Source organism: Fopius arisanus, unplaced genomic scaffold (assembly GCF_000806365.1).
Source record: "Fopius arisanus strain USDA-PBARC FA_bdor unplaced genomic scaffold, ASM80636v1 scaffold00099, whole genome shotgun sequence".
Taxonomy (NCBI): Eukaryota; Metazoa; Arthropoda; class Insecta; order Hymenoptera; family Braconidae; genus Fopius; species Fopius arisanus.
In genome coordinates, this window is record NW_011887838.1 from 116,172 (window position 1) to 128,954 (window position 12,783).

General features: G+C 35.7%; 2 protein-coding genes across 8 annotated transcripts in view; one reads left to right on the forward strand and one right to left on the reverse strand.

The window, feature by feature from the left end:
* Positions 1–311: 311 nt before the first annotated feature.
* Atg4b (Autophagy-related 4b) lies at positions 312–12,130 on the forward strand. Of its 5 annotated transcripts, none has more exons than XM_011312272.1 (6): positions 312–726; positions 5,167–5,355; positions 8,385–8,729; positions 9,029–9,310; positions 9,407–9,983; positions 11,081–12,130. In XM_011312272.1, the coding sequence occupies exons 1-5, from the start codon at positions 690–692 to the stop codon at positions 9,979–9,981; spliced, it is 1,428 nt and encodes a 475-aa protein (XP_011310574.1). In that variant the 5' UTR covers positions 312–689; the 3' UTR covers positions 9,982–9,983; positions 11,081–12,130. The 5 variants fall into 5 exon arrangements, with proteins under 5 accessions (XP_011310574.1, XP_011310576.1, XP_011310573.1 ...); XM_011312274.1 differs by lacking the exon at positions 11,081–12,130 and having other exon boundaries at positions 312–569; positions 631–721; positions 9,407–10,166; XM_011312271.1 differs by lacking the exon at positions 11,081–12,130 and having other exon boundaries at positions 9,407–10,166.
* Ak3 (Adenylate kinase 3) overlaps positions 6,123–12,783 on the reverse strand; it is an 11,063-nt gene continuing 4,402 nt past the window's right edge. For 2 of the 3 annotated variants that reach the window (XM_011312267.1, XM_011312266.1), the window contains exon 6: positions 6,123–7,222. In XM_011312267.1, the coding sequence (XP_011310569.1) occupies positions 7,101–7,222 (122 nt within the window). In that variant the 3' untranslated portion in view covers positions 6,123–7,100. Of the gene's footprint in view, positions 7,223–12,219; positions 12,443–12,783 lie in introns of those variants that run through there. The other variant, XM_011312270.1, reaches the window with a different exon arrangement.

Genomic DNA, 12,783 nt, shown 5'->3' on the forward strand with positions numbered 1-12,783 from the left:
ACGACGAAAACATGAAATTCGTAATGTACAAACGATTTCCTTCGGAAAACACCCCTAATTTGGTTTTATTGATCAATTTTTAATTTGTTGTCGGCTAAGATCATGCCGAAATTTAATTAATTTTTTTTAATTAATCCGTTGATGTACAAACAAAAATTTTATAGGTACAATCATGTACTAACGATGTACAATTGAGTACATAATTGCGTTTTTCGAATTACTGACTTTTGTCGGGTAAGTACCCGGGGGTCTATATGTCTATATTTATCCATATATATCATCATATAACTATACTATTACCAACAGTTGTGAATAAAGGATGGTCGTTCATAATTCTTTAAAGATATATCTTGAATATCTATAAATATATATATATATATATTATTAACTAAGTGAATATATATACTGTAGAAATCTTTATCAATCGCATAATTTGCACTTGGATAAATTCTCCGAAATTAGTAGAAAAGAAGTTCCTATTTGTCACACAGCGTTCTACCATAATATATACAGATGAAAGAATATGGCTTATCAGGATTACTTAATTTATAACTAGTGATAATTCATCGGTAATTAATCAAGAATATAATTCTGTGTTATCCTGTGTTCAAACGATGATTTTTCTGGTAGTGGATATTGGCATTGCGCATATTTCATCCATTCATTATTAGATCAACTGATTCGTAAGAATGAATGGCCAAGTATCGACGTCTCAAGAGAGGTTAGGTGAGTTGTTGTTAATTAATAAGAGTAATGAATGAGTGAATTATATTTTTGGCCCGTTTTCGATGATTCATTAAAGTTTAAAAAATTTTCTTTGATTTTCAATTATTGGTAATGGGGTGAACAAGTCTATTCTCGAATAATTTTTCTAATTAAAATTTATTTCAATTATATTCGTAAGAGTCCAAAATGTTTCCTTCCTCTCCTTCAAAGGAAAAATGAGAGTTATTTGATGTACTGAGTGTGATGTTGTTTATCTTATATGATATAAATTGGGATGCTTGCCGCTGATCATATGGAATGTTCGAGGGAATGTTGTAATAGGATATTCTCCATATTTACTGATCTATCTAATCTGCAGCTTGAAAAGATACCAAACTACTATATAAATGCCTGGAATGTAATTTCGGAAAACAGAAAAATGGGAAATCTGTTAATGGCATATTCTCCTTCTGGGATGGTTTCTCTTGGAAAGTTGAAATGCAATTTAATACTATAACACCCTCACAAAACTTATTCATTCAGAAACAAGAAAAACTCATTTGGAAATTTTCTACCGAGTTATTATACTAGGTCATCAAGTTGCTACAAGGAGAATAACTCTCGTATAGTCCTACTGACGAGATTTCAGTCCTGATTTCCAGAGGTGAGAGCTAAGGATATGTGTGAGAATTGGCTAAAGAGTGTATGTTGACTATATGGGACATAAAATTTTGACATTTGGATTTTACTAAGTTTTTTGAGAGGGTAAATAATAGTAAGAGAAGCAATCATGAATCAAATACCGAGTTTCCCGAATAAAAGAAGAAAAATATAGAAGCAATTGTTTCCCCATGATGAAAAAACTCAAAATTCATGGAAAAAATCGACATTTTTAAAAATTTTTTTTCATTTGTTTTCATTTGTTTTCGATTTTAATTAATCGGCTCTTTTTCAGTACTCGATTATTGCTCAATGTTCGATTTCTATTCTAAAGATCGACCCGAGAAATGTGCATGGGACGATTTTATATTTTCCATTTTAAACATATCGGGGAAAACACTAGGAGATATTTTCAGTTGATTCTCATCACCGAATTGATATTGGAATGATTTTTTTTAACGAAATTTAATACAGAAATAGTATTTTTCACGATTAGGAAGGAAAAATTGAATCTAACGAATGCAGCCCTATAGACCGAGCCGAAAGCGAAGATTACAAAGCGCATGAAGCAGAATCACTTTTTTAGTCGTGGTTAGGATGTTATTTTATATCATTGTGGCTGTTTATCAACCTCAATTACATAAAAATATATTATATTCATATTCTCTCTACTGTAATGTCAGTGATTCATTCAGAGAAGTTTGCGACGACGTTAAATCATTTATTATTTGGCAATTGAGTACAATTTGACCAGACCGTACTCGACCAAATAAATTACTGTAAATTATCGTCAAAATGAATTGAAATTGACAGTACATATTTCGATTGTGTACAAAGTTTAATAGTTACCGAAAAAAATGTCTCGTTCAACTATGGAAATACCTGAACACTAAAATCCGATAAGTTGCCGCAATTTCTCGACAAATTTCTGTTTTCTTGCAGAAAACTTTCATATCACTGTTTTCTGAATAAACTAACAATAATGAACAAAAATGATAACATCAAATTTTATATTTAATAAAGAGATGAAAACAATTCATCATCGGTCTTTATATATATCTAATGTAGATATCACATAGATATATTATGTATTGTGATTTATATTGAGCGTCACAGCGCCAATTATCGGCCGTATGAAATTTTATTTTATACTTATTGTCAGATTCTGAAGAGAATCCCGATAATTGGGATTATTGAGAATGAAATTTTAGTCACCAAGCAAAGTTATTCAAAATTAGTAAATCATTAATTGATAAATTTTGGAATTGATGCAATGGTCAAATGACCAAATGTATTATTTTCATAAATATTAAAATTCATCATCATGAGAACGCTGATGTTTAATTAATTTTGGAGAAAAAACCAAGGAAATTAAGCATGAAGAACATGAAGTGAAAAAAACATAATAAAAAGGCATCAATTTCGGGACCGCTGGCGCGGCCATGTCTGCTCTACTCCTATTCCTCATCATGAAAGCAGAGATACGTAAATGAATCGAATCCGAAGTCGAAATTCGAATTCGGCGCACGGAGTGCGCAGTAGATCTCGTTTATAAAAAAAGGACAAACATCGAGACTATCGATATCTCGAAAGTCTGTCAGGCTCATTCCTCATTGGTTCAGTTGTCTGAGGCGGCTAGCTTGAATTTACAACTCATTTAATTTCGAATTTTGCAATCAGAATTTTTATAATTGATATTATTATTACAGAGATATATAATAACGGATTCTTAAGGGTGTTATATACACCCAAATTAACGTTTTTTTCATTTTTCTCTCAGACTCACTATGGGATTGACGTGAAAAAATAAAACGTTGTTGCGTTTTATCTTTATTTAATAACTCACACAGTTTCAAGGTAGTGCGAACATTTTTCTGCGTTCTTTCTAAACTTTCAAAAAGAATCACAAAACTGGCGAAAAGACATGAAAATGATCGCACCACAAACGCAAAAACGGTATATTTTGTTACATTAAAATCCTATCGATAATTTGCCGAAATATGAAAAAAACGTGAATTTTGACAATATATGGAAGAAGACCATCCGTAACATCCGAAATCAGGAAATTTCGCGGTAAATGTGAATTACCCCCCCCTCCACCGGTACTTTATGTTAAATTTCACCCTATCCGATAGTTTTCATCTCCCCATCCCGAATCCGTCAACCGTATGTTGGGGAGACAAATAGTTTCCTCCATACGTTGGAATTTGTATACCGCTCTTTGCATTATCCAGGGCCACGACGACAACGTAGCGGCTATCCGCCCCACGACAACACATGTTGGTACATTTAAAAACCAAGACAAAACAAAGAGGTATATTTTTGTTTACTCACTCAACAGCAACACCATTCGTCGTAGGAGCAATCGATCTCCTTTGGAAATTATGGACATTGACACTCGGTACATGCATGAACGCTCCGCTGTCCTTCATACAGCAAATTCTATAATTAAATTTATAACTATGAATCATAATTAAACAGTTCATACCTATATCGAGTGCCCACGTAGTAATCTCATGCCTCCCCCGATGGAAGGGCCGCTCCTGAATGTGGCACATGTTTATTTATCCGCAATCCCAGACGTTAATTGGAAACTTGAATTATCATTCGACATAATCCCTGACCCGTTATTGGCTAATCCTTCATGTAAACATGAGGATTAGTCCACCTTCGATATTTAATTCCTTGAGAGGGCTGTTCTACACATTTACCTCGAACTGAATAAGAAACATGGAAGTCACAAAGACCTTATCATGGATCTCATGGCTTCTTTCATTCTAAGCTTCGTCGTTTATCTAAACTCTTTAGTACGAATTCGATAGGAATGGCCGCGGATGATCACACAGACGTTCCCCCAGGAAGAATGGCCTCACAGTATATAATAAATCTCACTTCATAGTTTAGTGCTTGAATCGTTTTGAGTTTTGCCTTATTCAATTTGTATAACCGTCGAAAATATGAGATCTTGAATGATCAAAGCAATACAACAAGCAGCGCTAATGTGACACCGTATTTTACACCCAAACGGATATTTGAAAAGTCTTAACTTTAGCAATGATGAAGATGGAGAGAATAAGTAACAACCGTATGGAAGCGATTTTTATAAGCTTCAAAATTAAAAATATTCCTTAGCTTGAAGAAAGGGGAGCTGTAAGAGCTGAAAATGTCAACTGACTCAGAGTGACAATGTGTTTTTTTTTAATAACAGAAAAATAAGGAAAATAAGGACAATTTTAAATAAACTGTGCATCTTAGACGTGGTGAAGTGATCCTCTGCGGTTTGTAGTCTATATGTTGCGAACCATAAGCTAGGGTTCTTTAAGTGGTGAAGCCAGTGTAGGCTGCTGTCATCCATTGAAGTAGTTACGATGCTCCTTTATGGCGCAGATAACCTCAGAGTACTTTTGCTCTATTACTCTTCTGTATTTCTGGTGAAGTGTTGTGAGCCCACCACTAGCATTAGCTATTAACCACTCTTCGCCTCCGATAATTTGGATCAGGACTGCTTCTACGCCTTTAACATCGATTTGCAGGATGCTAAGGTGGTGCACTTATTAGGTGCTCGTTTGAGCATTTAATCTTTCTTATTCAATGCCTAGGAATCTTTACGGCTGCCTTAGAGTCTTCGGCACGGAAATTTCGACAACGGACCGCATCTTTTGTAGATTCGCGTGAAGTCTCGCAATTATCAATTAACCTGTATAATGTGCGAATGCCACGCATGTATTTTCACAATTTTTGAAATAAACCAAATATAAAATCACTGATAAAAATATGTTTGTATGTTTTATTTGTCTTCAGGTGGACTGGCGACTACAACAACCAGTTGGTTTACAAGTCTAACCACATCTGATCATATAAGTGGATTGCCTGAGTCAGCAATCCTGGGGACTGAGGTCAAAAATCCACTCAGTGACACAGTTTTGGGAACTGAGGCCGATAGCAAAATGAAGACAAAACTGCTCACCATGTGGCATAATGTCAAATACGGTTTGTGTGAGCATTCTGAGTAGTTATCTTTGTCATTACTCCAATCATGCTAATTATATTTGGTTGACTGCAAAGCAGATGAGCGATCTAATACTTATTGCCAACCATGAGAAACAATTAATTTGCCAACTTTCATCAAAAGTTTTTTGTTGCGGAGAGTCATAGAAGCACAAACAGACAAACACTCAAAATAATCAAATAAGTCGTTACGCAATGGAAAAATTAGTCACAGCCCTCCTTAAAATATAATTTAGTAATAAACAGGTCATTTTGACTTTCACTTTCTACCCTTATTTTTATGTGTCCAAGAGAAGCTCAGGGCTCAAGGTCTGCTACACATCCTCACAATAGTTTTCTATAAACACATTCTCAGTCCCACCCTTTTTCGCGTAATATGTAAAAAATAGAGAGCTCTACTTTTAATTTAGTTTCAAACTGGAAAGCGAAGAGAACACACCGAGACCTTTAGTCCTCATTCCGAATTCATCCACATATCTGTTTCTTATCCTGCCTTTCAATATTGCTTAGTTCAACCGTTTTTAAAATTCAATATTTCCTAATTGTGTATGTAATATTCAATTAATGTGATTAGTGTTTCTTTTTTCCTTTCACCTTATTAAAAACATGATTACTTTCGGGTCACTCGTCGCTGGTAGCAGTACAGAAGATGGTAAACCAAGGATTATCCGGGGGTAAAACTTGAAATTGTGATATTTAAGTTAACTATGACGTCAACAACTCGGTGTCTCTTATAAGACTTTTGTTAATTGTTTTTCTATATTTGATAAAGGATGAAGTGGTAAATCCCACATTCGATATTTACGTCCTTATTATCCAGCGCAAAATATCCTGCATGCAAAACGGTATATATGTGGGAAATATATATCGGTTATATGCACATATATTTTGCAAAAATTCTATATATCACATATACACTAAATATGTGGGAGCACATATTTATTGCACGCATATATTCGGCATATATCTGACATATAAATGAAATATATTTTCGGCCAAAAATCGAATATGTTACATATAATTGTTAAATTCAAATAATAATCATTAGTTATTTGTTTGCCTATTGAATATTCTGTATCCGTCACTTGTTCCTTGACTAGCTTTGCGTCGAGCTCACATTGACCACTTGCGTAATTAATCCGTAATATAATAATGATGAGTCTTACGGCAAGTTTTCGATGTTGAATTCCTGACAGCACTCATGCCAAGCCAGTCAAACAGCTCACCGTACCTAGAGCTGGACTTCTATCTGACCGTGGGACTGCTGATGCCATGTCTCGATGACAGGAAAGAGGGATTATCTCTCTCGTTCTCGCTATCCTCCATTGTTTTACGTGTTAAACATATCTTATTTCTAAAATCCGACGTACTGCTTAATCTCATTACATCACATTAGCATATATTTTTTTTTTAGTGAGGAACGGAAACTCCTAGGAAAACTTATTTTCACTTTTCAATTTTCAAAGTTTTAAGAAAAAAAATCATCCAACTTCTGACACCGATGTAACAATTGTGACGAGGCAGAATTTTTTCTTAGGCTAAGTTAGATTTAAGTTAATCTTTTTGCCGCCGTTGGACAATCCATCCCCAGATCTTCCTTATCCCCGCCCCTACTCCCCCTCGCCGTACCACTCACGCATCAAGGAAGAGGACCCCACATGATCCCGGAAGAAGGAGGCATCCCTGGAGCGAGTCCCCCGTGTCGAAAGAAGGAAAAGGACACACAATCACGAATACTCCCGATTAGCACGGATTATCGCCGTAATCGAGAGGAAGAGGTGAGGATGATTGGAAGAAATCACTCGTGCCACAGCTGCCCCACGAGTAAGAGAGTTGCCCCGAAGTGACCCTGTGAAGAGACATTGGTGTGAGAACTATTGTGAGAACTATGAGAGAAGAGGGAACTGAGTGAGAGGAGGAGACGGTGTGAAAAGAGGAAACTGTGTGATAGGAAAGAGAGACTTGTGTGCAGAGAAAAGGTGTGAAGAGGATACACGGAGAGAACAAAGAGAGAGAAGGAAGGAAGAAGGCAAAAACCCAGAGGAAAACCGAGAGAATTCTGAGGACACCATTCCCCGTGAGTGCCCCATTTTTTATTACCTGCCCCAACGAATTTCCCTGCCCCATATTACATTCCCCCCCAACGGCGAGCCTCCTGTAAATGCATTTTAGTTGTAAATGAAGCCCCCTATTAATTCTTACTTTTCCACTCGGCCCCCTCACTTCCCCCGTTTTTCCAGAGTTAGAGTCATCCCTTCTTGTTATTCTATTATTTCGCGTAACCGCAATTGAGTTGGCCTTATCCCCCCACCCTCGAGTCAATTCGTCCATAGTCAGAAGGCTTTGGTTAAATTTTATTGCATTAAGTTGTTTTTGTAAAGAATTGGAATACAGAATGTCATTTCACCTTAATCCCGTGAATTTTCAACCACCCCTCTCCATTAGTATTTGAGGTCCTCCCTCTGACTATTGAATACTTCCCGTACAAATCAGTATTTTCTGGAGAATTCCTGAACATCGTGCCCCGACCAGAAATTAATATATTTTAATCCACCAGCCAAGGTCCAACAATATGTACATATTGTCAAAAGGAACGTTTTTTTTTATTCTTCTGACGAACTTACTATAGGTTAGACCTGAAAGAATATAATATTTTTGCGTTTTATTATTATTTAGTATTTATTTCACAAAGTTTCAAGGTGGTACGAAGATTTTTCAACGTTTTTCCGAAAATCCGTGTTAAGGTTTAAAACTTTTCAACTGCTTATTGGAGCCATTTACATTTAGCTGCCTGTAAGGTCTTCATCAGGGGCTAAGGGACTGTCGCAATCCCTTCATGCCATTAATCCCCTCAATGATAGTTTTTTGGTTCGGCTGTAGGCTGCGGCTGTTGTCCTCGGGCATGTGGGCATTTGCCGCTCTACATTCTAAATTCAACTAATTTCATGATAATTTTGCATTAAATTTAGTATTAAAGAAGGTCTGCATTACAGTGAAAATTTTTCTTGTAGGATGGACCTCCAAACTGAAGACGAATTTCTCCAAAGAATCTCCAGTGTGGCTTTTAGGTGCTAGCTACCACAAAACAGCAGAATCCCCTGAAGCTGCTTCGGAAGCTGTGGCATTTGACACAGATTCGAGTGGCGACATTTCTATCGCCGAAGACGCTACGAATTTCGATGAAGGCATGGAGGGCTTCAAGAGAGACTTCGTTTCACGATTATGGCTGACTTATAGAAGGGAATTTCCTATTTTGAATGGCTCTACATTTACATCTGATTGTGGATGGGGCTGCATGCTCAGAAGTGGGCAAATGATGCTAGCCCAGGCTCTTGTTTGCCATTTTCTTGGCAGAGGTGATCCTCAAGTTTTACATAAATCATGAATTTAAAAGATGCCGATACTCCACTATTTATGCTATTCAGTGTTATTAATTAACAATTATTCGGACAGTTAGTACAGCACTACACCCATTACTAATGTCGCAATGTTTTATGAAATAGATAATGTTCAATAGATAGAGATAATATAAAAAATCAAATGCAGATAGAATAGGTCGAATTATCCCCTTCTTTCTCTATTTTAACGGAGTTGTCAATTTTAATATTGTATGATTATATGAAGTTGAAGATAACTGTTTGTTACGATTTGTCAGCTTGGAGATGGAGACCAGATCAGCCAATTCGAACTGACCAACAATTTACAGACGAGAGTAAGCACAGAATGATAATAAAATGGTTTGGAGATCAACCAGCAACTCAATCTCCTTTCTCAATTCACTCGCTTGTGTCATTGGGCGCTTCAACGGGAAAAAGAGCTGGAGATTGGTATGGTCCGGCCTCAGTGGCGTACCTACTAGGTCAAGCTGTCGGAGCAGCTGCATCTAGACACGACGAATTAGAAAATTTAAGCGTCTACGTCGCCCAAGACTGTGCTGGTAAAATCAACAATTTTTTTCACTAAGTCACACTTTGAACAAGCGGCGCTATCTTCAAATTTATATTAACTTTATTGTTGTCATTGTGATTTGCAGTTTATTTAGATGATGTAAGGAGGTGCTGTGAACGTGCCGATGGTTCTTGGAAATCATTAGTTCTTCTCGTTCCTCTCAGATTGGGGGTAGAAAAATTGAATGCTGGTTATGGACCATGCTTAACTGCTCTTCTCAGTCTAGACATCTGTATCGGTGTTATTGGAGGTCGACCACGACATTCCTTATACTTTATTGGATATCAGGACGACAAACTCATTCATCTCGATCCACATTATTGTCAAGAGGCTGTCGACGTATGGAAACATAATTTTTCACTTGCAAGCTTTCACTGCTCCTCTCCAAGAAAAATGTTACTCTCGAAGATGGATCCCAGTTGCTGTGTTGGCTTTTATCTTCATGATAAGAAATCCCTCGAGAATTTCATCAAGATTGTTGAACCCTTTCTCATACCGCCCAATCAAAAAGTTGAATATCCAATGTTTCTTTTTTGTGAAGGCAGTGGAGATGAAATGCGCCGGGGATATGAAGAACTACCGTCGACTATAACGAACTTAGAACAAAATATTCAGAGCGATGATGTACATTATGAGTGCGAGGAATTTGAATTTCTTTGAAGGTAGAAGTCTTCGCCATTCGTTTTATTGGCCCAATTTGCTTATCTTTCAAACACTATTTCAATTTTTTTTGTCCTCTTTTCCTTTTTTAATCCGTACTATTCGTAAAGCGTTCTTCCTTTTTATTAGTGCGTATAAATTATAGTTCCAGTCACTATAGAGTACGGCATAAAACATGCATAAATTCTTTTTTATTATTTATTTTCTCGTCATTATATTTATTTTATTTAAACGGTTAGCCAATAATTATTAGTCATTTATTAGAAAGTCGTTATGTCAGTATGGTTACATACTAGACAATCAACTGCCCTGTCTATGCGAAGCTACTTAATCCATTTTTTGCCCCCACATCTCTGCCCCATCTGTTTTCCATATAAACATGTTCCACACAAAATATTTTCTTTTTGAAATTACCTGTAAAGTGACTTCCACTCCGAAGACAATATATTCAATATCTATTATATAAATTCTATACGATACGTGTACGGTGTCATTTCAATGATCACTTTCAAAATTTAAACAGCCCTATTCTCAAATCATCACAATAAATGAGAGATCATCACAAGATAGATTCGAAAATACAAAAAATCATTTAACCTTCGATAGAGTTGAAAAAATTACGAGAAATTTATGCAAATTCCTTTATGAAAATGCCTGATTTATGCTTTACAGAAGAGGTAGGGATATGAAATCATATAATACAATGGAGGTTCGGTATAAGATATTGTAAGAAAGGGGAGGAAATAAAATTCCGTAAATTACCGTTGGCCCACTCTGCGGTTATGTCACAGAGGATTAAAACTCTTGCGCTTTGTATAAAGATACTAGAAAAATAAATTTAATCTTTTATGCGTTTTCTGTCACTCGGCCTGCCCTAGGAAGATAAGTGGCCACTTATCACCTTCTTTTTTATTTATCTCCCTAGGGCACACCGTCTGAAAAGCATTTTTTTTTTTAACAACATATTTGATGAGTCGGTGCGTTTGGTGCGGATTATGATGAAATACGTTTCTAAAATACTTTTCTCCCCTTGTACCATAAATTAAGATTTTGGTTGCATTTTTAGAGTGTATTACCATGTGTTATTCCATGCTTTCAGTTCTACATCCTTTTTGTCACGTGACTAGATTTCCTCAAACGAGGAGGTTTCGCAGTATTAACAGGGAAGAAAAACAGAAGAAGGAATATTTTTTTCGTTTGTGCAATTATCTGACGTAAGGAAATTAATTTTAAATATTCGAAACACATTAGGACAGAACTTAACTTTATGTTTAAACAATTGTCATGATTGGCAAGTCGTTGAAAATTCTTTATCAACATTGTAGAAAAAAATAAATGAGATATCATCTTAAACGATTGATAATTTATGATATAATAAATAAATGAATCATTAATGTTAATGCTTTCCATTGATTTGCATGGTATCTTATACGGGGCGCGCAACTCAACTTAAACATAAAATGTACGAAAGTCCCTTGTACTATACTCCCCCTACTTTCATACACTGCAGATCACGCCAACCACTTATTCACAACGGGCTCTCTCCAAATTTTTTCAATATTTTTACCATTTTTTTTCTTACATCCTTACAACATAGCAATCATCAATTCCGAGATAAAATTCTTCCCTCAATAGTTTCCATCACCAAAAATTTTTAGGTACAATTTATAAGATAATAACAATGGCAGATAGTACTCTAATTGTTTTATCAAAACACACAGAATTGTGTGGCCCCCTTAATTAGTCATAAGAGTGTTACCCCACGGAATCATAAAAAAAAAACATCTTAAGGCCTTGCTGGAGTATCTGATTATCTCCTATAGATCCTGCATGAAGCAGAGCTGTGTCACATAAATGCATGTAAGAAACAAGAAAAAAACTATCTATACGAGATAATCCGATACTCCAACCGGGCCTTAAGTGAAGGAGAATGTATTGATTAACTTCAAAATAGTCCAAAATATAACGAAAAAAGTGAGTAAATCAGTTAATCAGTTAGTAAATTATTCCTGCAATGATATGATGGAGGGAATATAAATGTTGAATAATTGTTGGATTGTTCAAAGATAATTCCTTCTGCCTCCTCACTGACCCTCTTGCCTACAGTATGTTGATTTGCAGACATCCTCAAAGCAAATGTTCATTGGGGGAGCAGGGAAAAGCAAGTCACAGCACCTCTATACGGGCTATAATTTCCGCAAATAGACTTCTTGGCAATAGTACAGATAACTATGTCTGTCAGAGGTCCAACCCAAATTTTATACCGAATTTTTCCTTTTTAAAAATACAATTGATTCAGTCACGTTATTAGGAAATTATATTTTTCCCAAATTATTAAAATACTTTAATGTTTTTGCGAGTTCGGCTACCAAGAACAATTGGATAAATCTTGCATTTTCAATTGCTACATTTCGCCATTAATCCGGTATAGCAACAAAAAGTGCTCAGTGAAAGCCTCCAACTAGAAAAGAAAATTTTTAACCATATATGCATAATTTTTTTCAATTTTTGTTAAAAAAAATTTCACATAAGTCTCATGGATGCCACGAAAAGCTCTACAGGAACTTTCAATAGTTGCTCATATATTCAGCATGGTGTGATATATTTTAGAAAAAAAAAACAAAAAAACTAATGAAGTTCTTAGTGGGGAACTGGCTGTAGAATTTTTTCAACTTAAGGCCCGGGTGGACTACCTATAGAACGTCATCTTTTGTTTAAATTTTATCTTTCTAGCCTAAAATACATAAAAATTTGGGATAAGTTTTGAGGTCACGAAAATCACTGGATTTGGCATGAAAAAAT